This window comes from Narcine bancroftii, chromosome 8 (genome assembly GCF_036971445.1).
Source record: "Narcine bancroftii isolate sNarBan1 chromosome 8, sNarBan1.hap1, whole genome shotgun sequence".
Taxonomy (NCBI): domain Eukaryota; kingdom Metazoa; phylum Chordata; class Chondrichthyes; order Torpediniformes; family Narcinidae; genus Narcine; species Narcine bancroftii.
In genome coordinates this window covers 140,891,011-140,913,386 of record NC_091476.1, presented here as the reverse complement: position 1 = coordinate 140,913,386, position 22,376 = coordinate 140,891,011, and the positions used below count along the sequence as shown (strand labels likewise).

Here is a 22,376-nt window from a genome sequence, read left to right as displayed (position 1 = left end):
CTCTTCACTCCTGAATTCAATCTACTGACTTATGAAGCCAAGCATCCCATAGGCCTTCTTAACTATCCTATCAACCTGTGTGGCAACCATGAGAGATGTATGAATTTGGACCCCAAGCTCATCTAGAAGTAACTGACCATTAACCCTGTACACAGTCTTCTGGTTTGTCCTTCCAAAATGCATCACTTCACATTTATCAGGATAGAACTCCATCTACCATTTTTCCGTCCAACTCTGCATCCTCTCTATATCCTCTTGTAACCTTTCACAACCTTCAGCTCCATCTACAAAATCTCCAACATTTGTATCATCTACAAATTTAGTGACCCATCCTTCTGCCTCTTCATCTAGGTCATTTATAAAAATCACAAAGAGGAGGGGTCCCAGAACAGATCCTTGCAGAACCCCACTAATAACTGACCTCCAGTCAGAATACTTTATGTCGAGTACTACCCTTTGTTTTCTGCAGGCAAGTTAATTCTGAAACCTGGCCAGGAAAACACTAATTTATGTCCTTATCATTATCACTTTATCCATTTGGTTTTTATTTTGCAAATCTCAAATATCCAGAATTGTTCCAGGGATAATTTATAAACGTAGTTAATTATTGAGCCTATCTCATGTTTCTCATTCTACAATATTCCAGTGACTAAAATTTCCAAAGGATGTTTGTGTGTTTCTGGACAAACTAACACAGGTTCTTCTCAAGCCACACTAACACTGATGGGGATGTTACACAGGAAAGGTCTATTCAAATTATGAGAAGTATTGGAAGTCTGGTTCAGCGAAACCCTGTTCAGTGAAGAGACAGAGGGGAGCAGACAGATGATTGGTAGCTCAGGCATGGGAAATAGGCACAAGAGGAGCTCAGGTTACCTGGAGCTTCAGTGAACCAGAGATCCATTGAACACATTTACTTCTACTGTAATTCTTGAACCTCATCATTTGCTGAAGTCTGAAAAAATATGAATTCAACAAATACATTTAATTTCCCCATTAAAAAATTGCTTAATTTAATGCTGCATTCATTGTAAAGACAAATTGAGGTCTGTTTGCTTCTTAAAATTACTTTCATGTTGATCATTGCAGAGATGGGAAAGAAGTTCAGATCTGAAGCATCGAGGAGATGTGACAGAGGCTGTTGTTAGGGTGGTACGGTTAGTATAGCGGTTAGGGCAACACTATCACAGAACCAGCAACCCAGGTTTGAATCCGGCACTGTCTGTAAGGAGATTGAATGCCTTCCCCGTGTTTGTGCGGGTTTCCTCTGGGTGCTCCGGTTTCCTTCCACATTCCAAAGATTTATGGGGTTAGAAGATTAATTGGTCACATGAGTGTAAATGGGTGGCACGGGCCTCAGTCAAAATAACATGCCTCCAACTCTGCCTTCTGTGGCCAAGCTAATTTTGGATCCAATCTTAAAAGTCCCCAGGGTTACCAAGTGGATCAGCCTATCACAAGTAACCTTGTTGAAAGCTTTACCAAAGATCATGTGGGCAATATTCACTGCCCTACCCTCATCAACCACCTCCGTCACCATCTCACCAAACTCAATTCTGTTTGTAACCTCACACACACACAACCCTGCTAATCATTCCTGATATGACCATGGCTTTCCAGTGTGATTAAATCTTACCCCTGAGATTGTTCTTCAATAATGTCCTTCCTCCACGGTAAATGACAGAGATTCAGGACAAGAAGAGATCTCAACACTCGGAATGCAGTGAATCATTCAGATTTTCTCCCAAGTGTATTGTGATGGATTGGTCACTGTGTGTTTCCAAAGGGGAAGTGACATGATGGGAATCCTGGGCAGATGGACAATCAGATCAAACCTCAGCACTGCCCACAGACAGTGTGACACTCCCTCAGCGGTGCCCATGGAAAGTGTGGCACTCCCTCAGCCCTTCGCACGGTGTGCACTCCCTCAGCACTGCCCACTGGCAGCTGCCTCAGCGCTGCCCACTGACAGTGTGTACTCCCTTGTTACTGCACTGAAGTAACCTTCCAGGTTTACAGAAGACCCCTCGGCCTTCTCAAATGAAGAATGGGAAGGGCAGGGGATGCACTTCACCCTGCACTGACCCAAATTTAGCTCTAGATTCCCTCAATCTCCAATAATTTGCATTAATTACTGAAGGCTGTAAATTAGCTGCAAAGTTCCTGATATTCTAGGCCATGCCCTGAAATTTCAATCTTGCACAAACTCTAACCATGATTTCACTGGGCAGGAAGGAGGAAGATAGATTAATCTTATCACTGTTCTGAGATGGCTGAGATAAAGATGAAAACATCATTCCTGCAGTAGAATTGTGGGCACCAGAAGTCCAGGACATAACGGCAGGGATGGGGTCCAGCTCCTTCGTGACTTGAGAATGCTAAACCCAGCCTGTACCTCCCAGCACTCATGTTTATCTCATTCAGGCTCTTCAGCTGGTTGACCTGCTCCTTATTCATCCGACAGGCAAGAAGAGTTGAGAAACTTGTGATCCTGGCTGAGTTTGTAAAACATCAAAGTGTTCAACGCTTCTCAAACAATGGGTGTGAGTGATATCAAAGTTACTTCTAATGGCACCAGGATCATTCGCAGATCCACAGGAAGGTCCAGAGCAAAATCATCCATCCACATTGTTCGCAGAGTCAGCTGCCAGTTTTGGTCAGATTACAGCTGTGTTCCGAGAGTTCCTGCCTAGAATCTGAATCAAAGAGGAATAGCTAACTCTCAGCACAGTGCTGGGCTCTGGGCAAGCAGAACTGTGCGTGATTAATGAGAATGCAATTGGGTTTACAGGTCAGTTTATCAACATAAATGGAATTTCACCCCCAATTAGTCCCCAGTGTCCTTTGATCACAGTGGGAGAGCAGAAAAATGAAGTCACAGGTCAGGACAGAAAAAAATCACTTTATGGGTGTGGATCTCACCTGAGAGTATTTTGGGATGACATTTTGGAAACCAAAAGTTCAAGGTAAGGGAGGTCTTTGAACTTTTCAGAACCAACAGCCACATAATAACGTCCACTCTCCAACTGAGCCCCGCTCTCCAATACCTGTCCTTCCATGGTACAAAGTCTGGGGAAAATAAAATACTGAGACTGAACTATAGCTGACTGCTTACCTCGAAAAAAGGTTTAAACCAGGTTTATTGACGGGTAATACTGCCCATGAAATAAAACAGAACCATGCTGGAAATACTCATTACATCAGGCAGCATCGTTTGGGCGGGGGTGTGGGGGGGTGGGGGGGGGGGTAACAGTTCAGCTGGATAAACTTTCACCAGAACCAGGATGAATATCGTTTACTCTAAAAACATTCTATTATTTATTATTAGTTATTATTCATTCTACCCTCACCTTTGATCAGAGGGGCACCAAGAGGATTAATTGGGGTGAAACTATACATTGGCATTTATTAAACCTTCTTTATTTTTTTTATTTTTCACACTATAAACCATATTGACCAAAATACACAGAAACATTTCCCTCTTGAATAAACAGTGTCATTTTCTCCCCTTTACCCCCCTCCCTTCCCTCCCTCCTTCCCACCCCCCTCCCCACCCACTAAACGTTCAACATATACAATACATTAAACCCAATTATAAAACCTTCTTTATGATGCAAATTAGCCCCAGGAGCTTCATAGGAACATTATAAAATGGAGTTTGAACCTGGACCAATGGAGAGCCAAAAGCTTGCTGATGGAAGCAGAGGGCAGTGGGTGACTGGACGTCTAAGTAGGGATAGGCAACAGGACATGAAACATGCAAGTTACACACACACTCTCACACACACACACACACACACACACACACGTACGCTCGCACACTCACACACACACACGCACGCATGCACACACTCTCACACACACGCGCTCACACACACGCACGCACGCACACACACACACACACACACTCACACATACACAGACGCACACACACACACACGCACGCATGCACACACTCACACACACACACACACACACACACACGCACACACGGCGCGCGCGCACCTTTGGCTTTGCCTCATCTGGATATTGCAGGATCTGCTGAGTTTCTCCAGCAGTTTTGTGCGTTTACATAAGACCATTTGGATCAGTGCTGTTTGTCATATATATAAAGACTTGGATGAGACTGTAGGTGGACTGATTAGTGAGCTTGCTGACAACACAAGAACTGGTGGAGTTGTAGCTGGTTGTGAAAGGATGCAGAGTGATATGGATCAGTTGGAAGCATGGACAGAATAGGGGCTGATGGAATTTAATGCAAACAAATATGAGCAGAAGCATTTTGAAATGTCCACCACTAACAGGGCATAGACACAAAGTGGCAGGGACCTCAGGAGGTACAGAGCGACTTGGGGTGCACAATGATAGCTCCTGGAAAATGGTAACAATGGTAGATAGGAGGTGAAGAAGGCATTCAGCAAGGGAATGGAGCGCAACGCTGGAGAAACTCAGCAGGTCAAACAACGTAACACAGAAAAAGGTACATAACCAACATCTTGGGCTTGAGCCCTTTGTCAAAGCATGAGCAAAATATAGGCAGGCGCCAGGCTGTATGACCTGCTGATTTTCTCCACCATTGTGTTTTTACTTCAACCACAGAGGCTGCAGGCTTTCATGTTTTACGAGGAGAGTGGAAGAGATGGGATGTTGTGTGGCAGCCATACAGAACATTGTTCAGGTCACACTTGGAGGGTTGCACACAATTCTGGTCACCGGAGCAGAGGGAGGGTTTAATAACAAGAGAGTGAGTGCAGGAGAGGGTCATAGGGGTGCTGCCTGCAATGGAGGACTGACTATAAGGAGAGATTGGATAAACTAGGATTATCCTCACTGAAAGTCAGAAGCTGAGGGGTGGCCTTAGAAAGGCATATAAAATGATGAGGGCCATGAATAAGGGAGTCTAGAACTTGGTTTAAGTTGAGAAAGGAGAAGGGGGAGATCTGAGGAGTAAGGTGGTAGTCATCTGGAATGGACTGCAGATGCTGGAATGTGAAAGTCCTGATGAAGAGTTCTGACCTGAAATGTTCACCAATCCCCCTACCCCACCGATGCTGCTCGAACCACCCAGTTACAGTGGCAGAGTGTGTGTGGACCTGTTTCTGGTCTGCATGACTATGACTCCAAGTTGATTCCAGGTCAATAAGAAGGTGGTGCAAGAGTTAAGGCTGGAGTCAACAAAACCTGCTGCATTTCAGCAGTAAGGGTGCTGAGGATGGCCAAGAATCAAGCAACGTTGTGCAGTTGGAACTGGGTATCAATCCTAGAACAGTGAATGCATTCCACATTCACCTGCCCTAGTTAAACAAGAAAATCTGCAGATGCTGCAGTCGAGTGCAACTCAGGGGTTCCAGCTTGTGGGCGCCCGGGGCTGAGGTTAAAACCCATGTTGCAGGTTGGAAAGGCGGCAGTCTCTGGGTGGTGGGGGGCGGGTGGGACATAGTTCCTCCCTAGTTTACAATCTGCAGCTGAACTTGTGGCTGCATTGGGTCAGTGGCCTTTGTGAACTTACTTGAATGACTATCTGACTGGAGTAAACCCGGCTCAAGCGGTCAACTCCTCATCAATCAGCTTAAATGTTAATAATGGAGCTGCAATGCTGAAATATTCTATAGAAATCATGTAGCAGTACAGAACTGTGTGAGAGACAGGATGTCTTTCATTGTTGATTAGAACTTGTGTCACCTTGCTCCTGGGAGACAGAGAAGTCTGTTAGTTTGAGCAGTAACCAAGCAAACCTGCCATGTACAATTCCATCCACGTGCTGCTGTTAATGTAGAGAACATGAGCACATATCTAACACTTTAAATTGGGCGCCCTGCGAGTTTGAGAATTCTGTCATGTCCCTTTTCAAATTTGACTCTTATCTCCTATCTGTTTGTTTGAATTAACTGCTGCAACAAGAAGCCTTACTTGGGTGGGAAAATAAAGGTAATTGTGTTACATGTAGAGAGTATGACATTTGATTAGTTTGTTACCAGTAATTATTTAATTTGGAGAACCACAGGGAAGAGCATGGGTGATAATGAGTTACACCCACCGGCGAACTGCTCCAGAACGGATATTTGCTTTCTCAGTTACCATGGCAAGAATTTGTTCCCAGTCTGACATCACATGCTTGGGAAGAATTAATCGGAAAGGTGGCCTCAGCAGATCCCCATTCCTGAAAATACTAGAAAGAAACACAAAATAAGCAAAGCATTTGTGCTGGGGAAGGGGGGTGAGTGGGGGTGGTGGGTGGACTATGGACAGCTTGTGGTTGCCAGCCACTTTGGATGAGGGGTCTGGTGGGGAAATCGTTGGCCCACAGCTGCTTCAACTGGGGAGGAGATTTGGGAGGATGGTGTGAACCACATTGGATGTGGTGATTATTAGCAAATTGTAAATCAAAAACTGCAGGGGCTGGGAATCAGAAATTAAAACTGAAAATGCTAGAAGAACTCAACAGGTCAGGCACACTCTGTGGAATTTCAGGGCATATGTCCATTGTACTTCAATAAACCCTCGAGGACATCTACAAGAGGGGGTGTCTTAAGAAAGCAGCCTCTATCTTCAAGGACCCTCACCACCCAGGCCATGCCCTCTTCACTCTGCCACCATTGGGAAAAAGGTACAGGAGACTAAAAAAGAGCACTCAGTGGCATAAGGACAGCTTCTTCCCCACTGCCATCAGATTCCTGAATGATCAATGAACCAATAACACTGCGTTATTTTAACTTTTCGTGCGCGACTTTTATTTATTGTTGTAACGTGGTTTATATGAATGTTTGCATTGTGATGCTACCACAAAACAACTTGTTCATGACAAAAAATTCTGATCTGATTCTGAACAATTGAATGTTAACGAGGCATGTGACTTAACTCATTTTAGATTATCCAAAGGCTGCAGGACTACCTGTGGAATTTTCTGGAGACTTTAGGGACTAAGGAAAAGGAAATCTTTACACGCACATTGAAGCTGCTAAGAAGAGGGTGTAAACATTTGCAAATTTCAGACTAGTGATAAGTCCCAATACTCACTTAACAATGCAGGGCATCTGAATGTATCTCCTCCAGCGGGCAGAAATAATCTTTCGGTTGGAGATAGCATCCCTCGTCTGAAAGCACATTTTAAAGTAGGTTCTGGTGAAACATTTGCCTCAGGTGGATTGTTGCTAGTTAATTAGCTGTGGTGCGAAGGCCAGGAGTGAGGTGTACATTACTGGGTGCACTCGAGGAATCAGAGCAGAAGGGAGAATGAAGAGGAGTGGAGTTCGGGGTCAGTGAGTGGATGATGGGATCACTTGAAGGAGGAAGGAGGGGGATGAGCACATCAGCTTGCAAATGTGGTGGGTGGAGAAGGACTCAAATCAGTTACCCAGGACCTTAACTTCAGTTCAAGGGAGCTGGGATGGCAGGGCACCACATGAAGGTGGAGCATTTATTTAGGCTTCAACCACACATTTCCTCTGATGAAGCAGTTCCGGAACATTCCCGTTCTAGCCACACTGAGCCCTGTGAGCTGGTTGGGAGCAAACAGAAACTTCCAGTGGAATCAAGTCCATGGGAATGGGTGGTGGGGGGGTGGGGAAAGGGTGGGGGGAATACACAATGAGCCCCAACCTAACTGAATGCTGAGGAGGTACGGGTGGAACAACATAGCACTGGCGGTTGGTGATTAAATTATGCTGAATTTTGCTGCCGCTCGAAATGGCGGCAAGACAGAGGATGGGTTACTCTGGTTACTGAAGTACCCAAAGGCGAGCAGCCAATGGAGCGTGAATGTGCTGCAGACATCAGCCCTACTGAGATGCCCGTGTGACCCAGCCTGTGGGTCGCACGCTGTAATGTGGTGGGCAACGTAAATAACTCTTGTCAAATCTATGAAAAGATCAAGATACTCTCTTGTGGGGCAGTATGGTTAGTGTAGCAGTACAGCACCAGCTACCCAGGTTCGAATCTGCTGCTGTTTGTAAAGAGTTTGTACATTCTCCCTGTGTTTGTGTGGGTTTTCTCTGGGGGCTCCGTTTCCTCCCACCCTTCAAAACGTATGGGGTGGAAGTTAATTGGGCGTAATTGGGTGACACGTACTTGTGGCTTGAGGGACCTGTACTGAGCAGTCTCAATTTAAATTGTGAAAATACAAATGGAACTTGTGGAGAAAAAGAACATTCTTGGGACAGTGCTCATTTTAGACACTCCCTTTCTTGTTCCTGAACACAGGATCATACCATATCACCAGTGCTCAATTACACAAAATAGGATCCACCTCAATTCCTGTCTCACTCAGCCTGCCATTTTGTGCAGACCATCTAATTTTAAAGCTAGCTTGGATGCAGAAGCAATTTAATCCACCTTCCCTTCCTCTCCCTGACACACTGTTTACTTGACTTCACTACTTACTACTTCAAGAGATCAGCACACATTGAATGAAAGACTTGCATTTGAATGTTGTTCCCAAGGCCTGATCATAGAGACATGGAATTCTGGTCTCAACCTGGTTTGACCAAGGAAAATGGTGATGCTCAGCCAAAACCCACTTGGAATGGCTCAGGATTACAAGCATTTTGATTCAGAATTAATCTCTTAATGTTATTACTGAATTCTTTAGTGTGTGTTTGATTCTTTTTTTAAGATGCTAAATATTAAGATAGAATATTAAGAGCAAAAGGATCATAAGGTCATGGAACCTATACAGATTAAAGAGGAGAAAGTATGTGCTGTCTTAAAGCAAATAAAGGTGGATAAATCCCTAGGGTCTAATAAGATATTCCCTTGGGCCTTGTGCAGAAATTACAGGGGCTCTGGCAGAAATATTTAAAATGTCCTTTGCCAGAGTGTGGTGTCGGAGGATTGGAGGGCAGTTCCGTTGTTTAAAAAAGACTCCAGAAGTAACCCAGGTTGGTGAGCCTGACGTCAGTAGTAGGTAAATTATTGGAAAGTGTCCTAAGATACTGGATATACAATTATCCGGATAGCAGAAACTGATTAGGGACAGTCAACATGGCTTTATGCATATTAGATAGTGTTTTTAACCAATCTTATAGAATTTTTTGAAGAGATTACCAGGAAAGTTGATGAAGGAAAGGCTGTGGATGTTGTCTACATGGAATTTAGAAGGCCTTTGACAAGTTCCCACATGGGAAGTTAGTCAGGAAGGTTCACATGCTAGGTATTTTGATGAAGTAGTTAATTGAATTTAACAATGGCTGGAAAGGAGAAGCCAGAAAGTAGTAGTGGGTGATGGATTCTCAGACTGGAGACCTGTGACTAGTGGGGTGCCTCAGGGATCAGTGCTGAGACCATTGTTGCTTGTCATCTATATCAATAATCTGAATGATAATGTAGTAAATTGGATCAGCAGGTCTGCAGATGTCACTAAGATTGGAGGCATTGTGGACAGTAAAAAAACGTTTTCAAGGTTTGGACCAACTGGAAAAATGGGATAAAAAATGACAGATAGAATTTAATGCAGACAAGTGTGAAGTGTTGCATTTTGGAAGGACAAACCAAGAAAGGACATACACGGTGAATAGTAGGGCACTGAGGAGTGCAGTAGAACAGAAGGACCTGGGAATACTGAGACATAATTCCCTGAAAGTGGTGTCCAGGTGGATAGGGTTGTAAAGAGAGCTTTTGGCATATTGGCCTTCATAAATCAAAGTATTGAATATGGAGTTGCGATGTTATGATAAAATTGTATAAGACATTAGTGGGGCCAAATTTGGAGTATTCTGTGCAGTTTTGGTTACCTAACTATAGGAAAGATATTAATTAGATAGAAAGAATGCAGAGAAGATTTACTAAGATTTTGCCCAGACTTCAGGAACTGAGTTACAGGGAAAGGTTAAATAGGTTAGGATTTTATTCCCTGGAGCGTAGAAGAACAAGGAGAGATTTGATAGAGGTATTTAAAATTATGAGAGGTATAGACAAAGTAAATGTAGATAGGCTTTTTCCACTGAGTGTAGGCGAAGACATGGGTTAAAGGTGAAAGGGGAAAAGTTTGGGGGAACATTAGGGAGAACTTCTTAACAGAGAGTGGCGGGAGTGTGGAACGATCTGCCAGCTGAGATGCTCAATGTTAACATTTAAAAAGAATTTGGATAGGTACAGAGAGTGGCGGGAGTGTGGAACGATCTGCCAGCTGAGATGCTCAATGTTAACATTTAAAAAGAATTTGGATAGGTACATGGATGGGAGAGGTATGGCAGTCCATGGACTAGATGCAGGTCAGTGGGACTGGGCAAAAAAATGAAGGGATCTGTTCCTGTGCTCTAATGTTCGATGGTTCTATTGCTGCTAATTCTTTGCCCGAGTGCCTTTGGAGAGTATGAACTTCCTCTCATTTTTGATCTTGCCCAAGCCTTGATAACATGATCTGTAGACATCTTAGCTCTGCACTGTCAGAACAAGTTTAAAGCAAAACCATCGCATCACTGTTTTGAAACCACTATTTTGAAACTCACATATTTCTCCTCAACCTCTACTTTTAAGGAAATAAATCCAGTTATTTTTTTCTAACTCAGAGCATTCCTAAATGTTGACGTAGTTCTGAATGTTCGTGAACACTCTCTCCGCTGGCAGGGAGGAGGAGAACTCTCCTGCTACCACTTGATTAACTGATCCTGTGGCAATGGACAAAGTGAAAGGGAACATTCTGGCATTTCCCAACCACATTCCCAGTCTACTCACTGCAGTGATGTCTTTTTTTACATACAAGAATGCATTCTATACGGATTATTTTTTAGCGTGGCACAGTGAGTAGTGCTATTCCGACAAGTTCAATTCCGACCGCCAGCGCTGTCTATGTAGAGCTTGAACGTTCTATCTGTGACCGCGTGGGCTGCCCCCCAGGGGCTCCAGTTTCCCCCTCATTCCAAAGACTTGCGGATGGATGGGTTAGTGGGCCCCTACGAATTGTCCCGCTGGCTGGGGTTGGAATCTGAGGGGAGTGAGCAAGAATGTGGGGGAAATGAAACTGAATTATTTCAGGAGCAATGGGAATGAGGGGGTTCAAACAGTACAGGCCATTTGGCCCACAATGTTGTGGCAATCTATGATAACCCTACTCCACAACAATCTCACCCTTCCCTCCCTCACACCCATAACCTATTTTGTTACATCCATGTACCTATCTAAGAGACCTTTAAATGTCCCCTTTGTTCCAGCCTCCACCATAATCCTCGTCAATACATTCCAGGCACCCACTATTCTCTGTGTAAACCCTGATGTCTCCCCTAAACTTTCCTTAAACCTCTGGTATTGGCCACTGCCACCCTGGAACCAAGGAACAGACTGTCCACCTATCTAAGCTCCAGTTGATGGAAGGCAACGACCAACGAGCCTGTTTCTGGGCTGAATGTTTCCATGGCTCGAAATTAGTTGAGGAATCAGTGGCTAAATGATTCCTTCCTGTGGCCAAATCATCTAGTTTAGTCTACAGGACAGATGTATGTGACTGCCCACCAGACAGAGGGATGCTTCAGACATCAGAGGAGAAGGTGGTGACGCGTCTTGTGTGCAGACTGGACTGTTTCATCTGAGACAATGGGCTGGAGAATGAGTTAGAGGAGGCAGAAGGCAGTGAGGAGTTATCAACCTCCCTCAAGGAGGGACCTTGACATGGAGTCCAATCCAGGAACCAAATGTTGACAGAATCACTTCCCCAAACAGGACAATTGGCAAAAATTCATGGTCATTGTTGAATGAGTGAAACAGATTATTTCTCTTCCAGGGTGCTCCTGCACCTTCCGAGGGGTATGTCTGGACTCACTGCAATTTGCAAAGAGCGGTTGTGTTCAAACGATTGACTTTATCCATGCATTCCTCCTTTTTCCACTCTGCCTGCTCCAGACAATGGACGAGGTCTCATCAATACAAGCATCCAGGGCAGCTCAGGCCCCCAGCCCCTAACTCTGACCCCTCTCCATTCCCTCTCTCCGACCCCTTTTTTCTGACTCCTCTCTGAACCCTCTCCCACCAGTCGCTCTGACTCATCTCTCTGACCTCTCACTCCAACCCCTCACTATGAACCCTCTCTCTGACCTCTCACTCTGATCCCTTACTATGACGCATCTCTTCGACCCCTCGCTTTAACCTCTCACTCTGATCCCTCGCTCTGGCCCTTCACTCTAACCCTTCATTCTGAAAAGGAGACACAGCTCCTGGCATTGACGTAATTCTCAACCAGATGTCTGTAAAGTGGAGTCACTTAATTGCTTCATGGCCAAGAAGTTGGACCAAGGATGGAAGGGAATTAGGGTTGTAAGCCTGGTCTGGACAAACAACTGTATTGAGGCCAAGATTGGATCAGCCATGATGTTACTGAGTGCTAGTGCAGGGGCAAGAGAATGAATTTCCCCTCCCCTTCACCTTCCCCCTCCCCAATCCCTGTTTCTTCAAGAACCAAAAACATTATCCGAAGGGCTTGGACAGGTAAAATGCCAGAGCCGATGGCCAGCCATTGTACAGACAACTCAGACGTGGTCAGATGCAGTTGTGGTTGGGTGAATGCCAAGGGAATACGTAGAATGTTGTGAAAGGGAGGGAGGTCCAAGCTCAGCCTTAGCTCCCTCAGAAAACCCAGCACCCTAACCTATTCTGTCAGAGGGAAGGGATAACATCCAATCTAAGGTCATTATCTTAACTCAGATGCTAGTTTGTTGCAAAAAAAATGAATTTATGTAAAACTTCAGCTGAAACAAAATGATTATAAATGATTAAATAATCAAGAGCTGATACTTATTTGTATTTCAGTGTCTAATGTATCAACTGCTAAATTTAACAGTGAAGAAGAAATGTCAGATTGCCAGCAACATTCAATCCCACTGCCAACGCCTCTTCTGTTCAGAACAGAGCCAGCTCTGCTTCTCAGAATCTGCTCGTCAGGACAGGCCATTGGTTCTGCCCTCTCTGAATCCCAGATACAATGCTGTACCTCTCTGGAATAATGAGAAGAAGAAAATATAAATTAGGAGCACCAGTTGAAACTGCTCAGTCTCTCGCATTGAATAGCATCAGCACCTTCTACTCCAATAACTCCTCCCAGGAGCGCCATCCAAGGATCACACGATGTTTCAACATTGATATCAATATTAGTAATGTACAAACACCTTGACTCTGTCCCCTCACATGATCTTGTCTATTTTCATGAACTTCTAATATGAAACAATGCAGACAGCTGGAGGAACTCAGGACAGCAGCTTCTTCTTTCTCAGTGTGGCATGAGTGTTCTCCATTACTAAGCAAAGTGTTATCCTGGGATGTGTAGAAAAGGCATAATTACAACTCATCTCTGGCATATGATTCCAAGAGACTCACCATCATCCCTTTCGCTCTTCTCTTCCCATTCGGTTTTTTATCCCTTCTTTGCAAATAACTGATGAAAGTAAAGAAATATTAGGCAATTCTTTGGGAGGCAACTGAAGAACTTCATTTCATCAAAAGGAACCCATCGTTAAGAAAAAATCTCAGCACCAACAATTTCTGTTCCAGACCTGTGCTTGAAATAAAATTGAATTTCTTCATCATTGCTCTATTAAATCACAGCCAATAAAATACAGAGAGATGCCCTTAAATTCAGAAGTAAAACATAAAAGTCTGCAGATGCCGTGATTGAAGTAAAAACACCACGCTGGAGAAACTCAGCAGGTCAAACAGTGTACGTTATGTAGCAAAGATAAAGATACATAACCAACATCTCGGGCTTGAGCCCTTCATTAAAGTATGAGCAAAATATAGGTAGAAGCTGAGCGCCTATATTTACTCTATTTAATGTGTACTCTGTGGTGCATCATGGTTCCGGATTCATGGTCCAGAGGTATGCATTTGTCTTCCTACCATGGTTGTGGAATTAAGTTCTCTTAAATTAGAAGTGTTGGCAACCATGTTACACAGTAAAAATTGACATCCTTCAGGGAAGTAACTTCAACTCAGACCACAGAAGAACATGGTGGACCTAGTTGTGTCAAACCAGTCATACCCGTGACAGTAAATGGATATATATCAAAGCAATTTAACTTAAGCAGGTCAACACGGCAGGGATGCCCATTATCACCTTTATTGTTCGCATTAGCTATAGAACCACTAGCAGAATTGATAAGAACAGAAAATAATATAAAAGGGATAAAAATAAAAGACAAGGAATGTAAAATCAGTTTATTTGCGGATAATGTTATAGTATACTTAACAGAACCAGAACTATCAATAAAAGAATTATATAAAAAATTGAAGGAATATGGAGAAGTGTCGGGTTACAAGATTAACGTAAATAAAAGTGAAGCAATACCTATGAATAATGCGGATTTCTCAAAATTTAAGAAGGAATCACCATTCAGATGGCAAATGCAAGCAATAAGATACCTAGGTATACAAATAAATAAAAATCTTGGCTAACTATATAAACTCAATTATTATCCACTAATGAAAAAATTACAGGACGATTTAGAGCATTGGAAAGATTTACCACTAACACTAATAGGAAGGATAAACTGTATTAAAATGAACATTTTCCCAAGGATATTATACCTATTTCAGGCATTGCCAATACACTTGACAGAGAAATTCTTCAAGGAGTTAAAGAAAATAATAAGGAAATTTTTATGGAAAGGGGGGGAAACCGAGGATAGCACTAGATAAATTAACAGAATGGTATAAACAAGGAGGCTTACAATTGCCAAACCTTAAAAATTATTATAGAGCCGCACAATTAAGATACCTATCAGATTTTTATCAAACAAGGGAAAAGCCAGATTGGACTAGATTAGAATTAGATAAAATAGGGGAAAAGATACCTGAACACATATTATATAAATGGGATGAAAAATTGGTACAACATAGAAGTTCTCCAGTATTACATCATCTACTCAATATTTGGAAGAAGATTCATGTAGAAAGGAATAAAACAAATGATCAATTACCAAAACTAATATTGACACAAAATAAGTTACTCCCTTTTACAATAGATAACCTTTCCTTTAGAGAATGGGAGAAAAAAGGATCAAAAGAATAGAAAATTGTTTTTCAGGAAATAGATTATTATCCTTTGAACAAATGAAAGATAAATACAATATAACTCAAGATACAGTGCTGGCATATTACCAATTGAGATCCTACTTGAAGGACAAATTAGGAAGCAGTCTGAGTTTACCAGAGGGAAGTAACTTTGAATATGTGATTACAGATACAATGATAATCAAAAGATTTATAACAAATATGTATATTAAACTGCAAGAAAAGGAGAACGAGGAAACAAATGGTAAAACTAAACAAAAATGGGAACAAGATTTAAATATAAAGATAAAAAAGGAAACATGGGAGAAGTTATGTTCTGGAACGATGAGAAATACAATAAATAAGAGGTTACGTATGATACAATATAACTGGATACACAGGCTATACATTACACCTCAAAAGTTAAATAAATGGGACCCAACAGTATCTGACAGATGTTTTCGATGTAAAAAAGAAATGGGAACAACAATTCATGCAATCTGGACATGTGAGAAAGTAGAAAAATTTTGGGAAGATCTAAACCAAATATTAAATAAAATTACAGAAAACAATATACCAAAGAATCCAGAGATCTTCCTCCTAAGTAACATAAAAAACAAAGAATTTGGAATTGATTTGGATGATGCACAAAAAAGATTTGTTAAGATAGCCCTAGCCGTAGAAAAAAAATGTATTATGTCAACCTGGAAATCGGAAGATAATTTGAAAATACAACAATGGTATATAGAAATGAATAAATGTATTCCATTAGAAAAAAATAACATATAGTTTAAGAAATACTATTGAAATATTTGAACAAATATGGGAGCCTTACATGAAACACAATAGAGAAAATCTACCGGGGACATTCACTACCTAAATTAACGAAAGGAGAAGGAAATTAAAAGAATTGACTCAGTGGAATTTCTTGTTTATTTTTATTGAATGACAACATTGTTTGACTGGTTTAATGTATCCTAGATTTTGTACTTTAAATGGATGGGGGGGGGGAGGTAGGGAGGGTGGGATGGGAGGAGGGAGGAGGTGGTGCAGAAAATGGCACTGTATATATTTGAAAAGGAAAAAGTATGTATCATGGTTAATGTGGTTTATGGTGTGAAAAATAAAATTTAAAAAAAAAACAGTCATACCCTCTGGACTTGCTTCCCTAGCTGGACTGTGGTGCATCAAGGAGATGATCATTTCTCTCTCTCTCCCATGCCCCCATCCCCCCCAACACTTCCTTCTAGAAATCAGGGAGAAGCAATAAAGCTGCTTAATCCCGAGTGAATTTTCCAGTAAGAGTCAATTCTGCCATCCATCTGTAGGTCACTGTTGGCTTGGTGACTGCAGGTTAATTGCCCATTGTATCTCACTACAAGCCAGGGCTTGTTTAATAGCTTGGGCTTATTTGTAGAAGTAAATTCCTTTGACATCAGATGTCCCGGGAGTAAACACAGATACAAAGCAAGCATCAACAACTGTTGATGTCACCTCACATCAAACTCATAGTGATGGTAAGTTGGGATCAAAATTATGAAAGGGTACCACATGAAGAAGAGCAAATTCTTGGTGGTGGTGGTCTTTGGATGACCTTGGCTATTCCAAAATATTTTACAGCCAATAAAATATTGTAATTGGGCTTTTTGCCAATGAGCAGAAAGGCTGGAGGATCCAGATCCAACCTAGACAAATTTGAGGTAGAAAATATAAAAAGAACAGAGGAAAAATAGTATTATCAGTATTTGTGATACAATGCAAAGTCTGTTCTACAGGCTTTATTCAACATAAACTTCCACAGAGCTGGCTGTGAGAATGCTATTACAAGCTCTGAGACATGTCTTCGAAGGGCTGCATCCAGCTTATATCTCGGAGGGTGATTGACAGCCCAACAGGATGGGGCTTGGTCCATTCAGGTCAGCTGATCGACGGCCGGCCAGGTGTTGCCTTGTCCTCCTGTGCTCTTCTGCAGGTACAGAGGTTGCCCCCTGCAGTAGGCTGGTGGTGCGCCACCACACCTATCTACATATTGTATCAGGAATCCTTCCTGAACACACCTAACATATTGCACTCATTCAAACCCTTCACTCTAAGTTGGCGGCAATCAATCTTGGGAATGTTAATATTTTTGCACTTTATTGGAATCCCTTTCTGTTCCTGGCTTTCACCCACACTGACTGAGTAGAGTCAGTTTCCCCTCTTCTTACCCCTAAGTCTTGAATTCCACCTTTAGTTTGCAGAAAATACTGTCGGGAATCTTTCAAATAATACACTGTATTAACCTGCTTTGCAAACCTAAATCTTTGAGATTCAAAGAAAGCAATTCACAGCTTGAAGTATGAAGTGGGATGGTGGTGAATGTTGGCCTTGGCAGACAGCCCATGTCCCATCAATGAACACACATTAAAAGAGCTACCAGTACTTCTGTACTTAATGTGAGGACAATTAATGTCAGTAGAGAAGTACTCATATTAAATGTGGCTCATTTTGTTTACCTGTTGATATCTCAATGTTGCTCTCCTGTTTTTAATTATGACCCAAAACTACAGTTGGTAACTCCTTTCATGAGTTGACCCTTGAGCTAAACCATAATTTCATATAACCTGTCACACAAATTAAATGTTCTGAATTCCTTTCTCCAGAAACTGTTAGAATTAATCAGCTTTGTTACCCTACAGTGACACCGAAATGTGCTGTGAAAATTTGATTTATCGTTGATTACCCAGCTCTCTCTGATTAATAGTTACACAACATGGAACTACTCAAAGACTTCACTGTTCATTAACTAACCCCATCACATTTCAAATTTATGTAAAATGGGCACAAGTAGAACAGATGAGACCAAGTTCCTTTTAGATATTGATTGGTTTACTATAATAATCAAAAAGTAATTGTTTAAGAAGCGCTCCGTTTATTATAAATCGCTTTTACACATCCATCATAAAGCTTGTAATACATTGAGAATCAAGAGTCAAAAAGATCCTTTGGGATCTTCACTGGAATCATTACATCCTCCCAGGCAAAGGCTGCAAAGAGATGTGCACTCAGCCAGCACCATCACAGCATCAGTTTTCTGACTATTAAGGACATCTACAAGAAGTGGATCTCAAGAAAGCAGCTTCTATCATCAAGGACCTTCACCACCCAGACCACACTGCTACCATCAGGAAGGATGAACAGTAGCCTGAAGACGAGCACCCAATGTTACAGACGAAGCTTCTTTCCCACCACCATCAGATTTCTGAATGGACAATGAACCACTGACACTACCTCACTTGTTCTCTTCTTTTGCACTAATTTATTTATTTTTAAAAATGCTGCTGCAAAACAACAAATTTCATGACATATTCATAACAATAAATTCCAATTCTTCCTTCTCTCTGAAGATGCTGCCTGATGTTTTGAATAGTTCCAACACTTTCTGCTTTTATTAAATGAAACTGATGCAATTGCCAACAGTTCCACATGTGAGACTTTTAAAGAAAATGCTTACACATATAAACGAAGGAAGTGTTTCCAAACACAAATTTAATAATTAAAAAATGGAACAGTTAGCATAGTGGTTAACGGAATGCTGCTAAAGCACCAGTGGTCAGGACCGGGGTTCAAATCTGGCACTGCCTGTAAGGAGTGTGTATGTTCTTCCTGTGTAAGCATGGAGTTTCCCTGGGGGCTCTGGTTTACTCTCACCATTCAAAACGTGCGGGGTTGTAGGTTAATTGATGCCCGGGCTTGTGGCTGCATGTCTAAATTTAAAATTTAAATATGTATGGGTTTGTGAAGGACAAAAGTTAATGACGAAGCTCGGCAGGTCTGCTCCACGTTCTTCCGTAAGTAATACGGCGGAGGGGGCGTCTAACGATGATTTATGACAAAATGTTCTGCCAGCACCACAGTGAGGCAAGCTGTTACTCAGAAGATTGACTGCAGGTTCCAATCTACCAATCCAATGGCCCCAGCAGCCATTCCAAACTCACAGTATCCCTGGGGACAACATGCCGAACCATCAGGGATTGCCAGAAGGAGTCAGTGTGGTAGAGAATTGAAATACCTACCAGAGAGATAATTGAAACAAAGGCGGCAAAATTATCTTGTTTTAAATTCAAATGGACTGAAACTCTGCACATGTAAGATTAGTCTGTCAAAGCGAAAGAGGTTGGCCAACAGAACGAGCAAACTCTATTCCACAAACTGCCGAATTACCTGCAAACCCACCCATCTGTTGGCATCCTGTGGTCACTCTGCTAATTTCAGTGCTGAGGCCACTGCCAGAACTGAGGCACTAGAGTTGGAGCCAGATAGCACAGGAACAGGCCATTGGGTCCTGCCATCCACACCAACCATCAATCCCCATCCATGTCCATCGACCCTTCTTGCCAATTCTCCTGCCACCTACCCACACGAGGGACTAACCCGTCCATCCACAAAGGAAACCAGAGTACTGAGGGAAAACTCACGCCATCACAGAGGGAACATGCAAACTCCACACAGTCAGTGCCTGAGGTCAAGATTGAACAGGGATTCCTAGACATGGGAGGAATCAGCACAACCCACTACATTGGTTCTGAATCTTTGTATTTATTGACAGAAGCTGCTGCTGCTTGGACCTGCAGTAACAACAAACATTTCGGAAAGATGGTCCACCACGTTTGGAAGTGGAAATAGCTCATCATGGCCTCATTGTTCATCACCTTCCACACATTTATAATTCCCATTTAATTATAATCTTCTTCCTCCCTGTTTCAATCTCAGCTCACAAGTGACGTTCCTCGAGAATGGAACTTCCCTGGTGAGACTATGCCCTTTTGCTGGGACATAGCCTCAATTATTGTTTTCAAAGTTCAAGATTAAATCCAGATTTTGGGTGGAATCATTCAAGTGAAAACTGCTCCACATGGCTCTCAAATTCCCTGTTATCATTGTACAGTGCTGAGCAAGTGCACTTTAATTTATTTTTATTTGATCAATGTGATGAGTTTATATTCGTTTTTCTGTGTCTCACCCCAAAGTTTGGTGGGAGTGGCTTACACCTCAACAATCACTCTGCTTGGATGATATTAAAGCAGGATAAACTCTACATTAGCAAACAGTCTAGAGACTCTCATTGAATGAGGATTTCCTTGTCAAAGCTCAATGTATGCAAGTCAATATAACTGGCTCATTAAACTGCTTGTATGGGCTCCTGTAAATTAAAATGTTTTTTAATCCCTAAAAAAGTCACATCAACCTTCTCAAATAGATCCATCATGTATACAAATTGAAAGTGTCCACTTACTCTATCTTTTTAAACTTCTCAAATCCTGCAGCCACATAATGGTTTCCATTCTGGAGTTGGTTTAACTCAAGGATCCGGTGGGTCCCACTCGGAGTATAGATATTCCTCACAGCCACGGGAGCATTGATGTTGTTTGTAACTTCATTTAAAAAAGTCTCAAAAGTTAGGATCTGTCTTTGGTTGATCACAAGCTTTCTTCCAGTAAAGTAAGGATCTCCATTTTTAAAGACCACAATATTTTTTGCCGGAGGGGCAAGGGGAACACTTGTTGAGGCCATTTTCTTACACAGATCCAGCGTCCTTCCCTTAAACCAGACTCAACTGCTGCTAAAGTTACTGAATGCTGAGAGTGACTGTTGGGTGTAGAAGTACTGTAGTTTCCATGGTGCTGCTTTCATCAATGGTTGTATTGTGGTGAAGCTGCCAGTGAAATGGCAGCTTGTGACAAATAAGATAAACTTACACCTATTGTTTGTGTACTGGCATTAAAATCAAAGCATGCCTCTGTTCTGAGTCATCCAATTTCAAAATGGGGATATTGTTGAGGGCTGGGTTTGAACCTATAATTGAGCCACTTCATTGCCTGTAGTTCTGCCCGACTACAATCCTGAGTCTGCTCCCTCACTGTTCACTTCATGTACAGAAGCATGCAAGGAAATTCACAGCAGTAATTTCTGTGAGGGTACATACTACAAGGCATTCACCAACAAGGTAGGTAGACAGCACCTAGTAATTCATCAGACAAAGCCTTCTTGCTGCAAGTTCCAAGATGATAGTTTCCATGGAGATATGTGATGCAGATAGTAGTAGAGCATCTGCCTCTACAGGCTCCACAGGCCTGTGTCCAATCCTAACCTCTGGTACTGTGGAGTCTCCAGATTCTCCCTGTAAGTGTGTATGTAGATTGTGGAGAAACATGTGGCCTCCCTGTCTGTCTGGAATATTGTGGATTGCAGGTAGTCAAGGGTCCTCCCTGTCGGAAACTTATTTGGAAGTCGCATCACATGCCAATCAAGGTTCGACTTCAGCAACACATTAGTGCACACCTTTCCATTGGCTCATTTAAATTATTTATTGGCTAGTTGCCCAGCTCAGAACTGTATATAGTATCAGTGCATTGCATATTTTTCTCTCTCTGCCTCATGGTCCAAGCTCCAGACATCGCTCCAGGACAGGTTGCTACAGTGGACATCGCTTGAAGTGTCATGGGTAAGGTGTGCACTACACTTAAGCTGAGCTGTAGTATTGTGATAGATCACTGCTTGCAAAGTGCTGCCCCACCCCCCTCCTCCCACCCCCAACATTGGTACAGGGCACCAGAAGTGTGCGTTAAGTCCCTGTCATGTTAGAGTGTGTTACTAACTGTATATTACTTAACAATGAGCCACACCCTGAGGTACAGGGATCAGGAGTCTCTGCTGAAGTCCCCATCTGTGAGTGTGGAGTTTGCTGAGGATAGGCGGAATCCAACCTGGGTCTGATGTGAATGACTATATTGTTGTTTAGTAATATAGTAATTGAGTATTGTTTGACATTCTCCCATTTGTCTCCTGTGTATTCATTAAAATTACATTTAACACTTGTGTCCAGACTCATCTCTCTGTCAATCCACTAAACCTGATACCCTTTCAAATACAAAAATGGGCTTCCCCCAGATGTTCCACCTTACTCCTGCATCCTGGAGATGTGCAGGTTGGCCACTATAATTTACATCTGGTGTGTGGTAAGTGGTAGGTTCTGGGGGAGTGGGTGGAATATAAGGAGAATAAAATGGGTTAGGACAGTAATAGTATAAAAATGTGTGCTGAATGGGCAGCAGGGGCTCATTTCTAAGCCTTGTCTCTCTATTACACGATATAAAGTCCCTTGTGGTCACTCCTTTTGGTTTGAGATTAGCAACTGTCTCCCTCTTTATAAAAGCTTGCAGTGGTAAAATGAGCTCAGCACACCCAGAAATAGAGCCAATTCCCTCTCGTGCCCACTCCATTTTGGAGTACAGTATATATGCTATCCAATGGTTGTACGTGGCTGTGAAGTTTTGTGGCCACTTATTGCTCTGTGGCCATTGTCTGGGCTGCGCCTCATGTGGTCAGCACCTACTCCATCACCAGACCTCACTGCACCCCAAACA

General features: G+C 42.4%; 1 protein-coding gene across 1 annotated transcript in view; it reads right to left on the bottom strand.

The window, feature by feature from the left end:
* The window catches only part of dcdc2b (doublecortin domain containing 2B), a 29,879-nt gene extending 9,356 nt beyond the window's left edge, over positions 1–20,523 (bottom strand). The window contains 7 exon segments of the mRNA XM_069896307.1: positions 877–955; positions 2,923–3,069; positions 6,038–6,169; positions 7,018–7,067; positions 12,064–12,123; positions 15,353–15,359; positions 20,246–20,523. Coding sequence (XP_069752408.1) covers positions 877–955; positions 2,923–3,069; positions 6,038–6,169; positions 7,018–7,067; positions 12,064–12,123; positions 15,353–15,359; positions 20,246–20,523 — 753 coding nt within the window.
* Between the last annotated feature and the right edge of the window lie 1,853 nt (positions 20,524–22,376).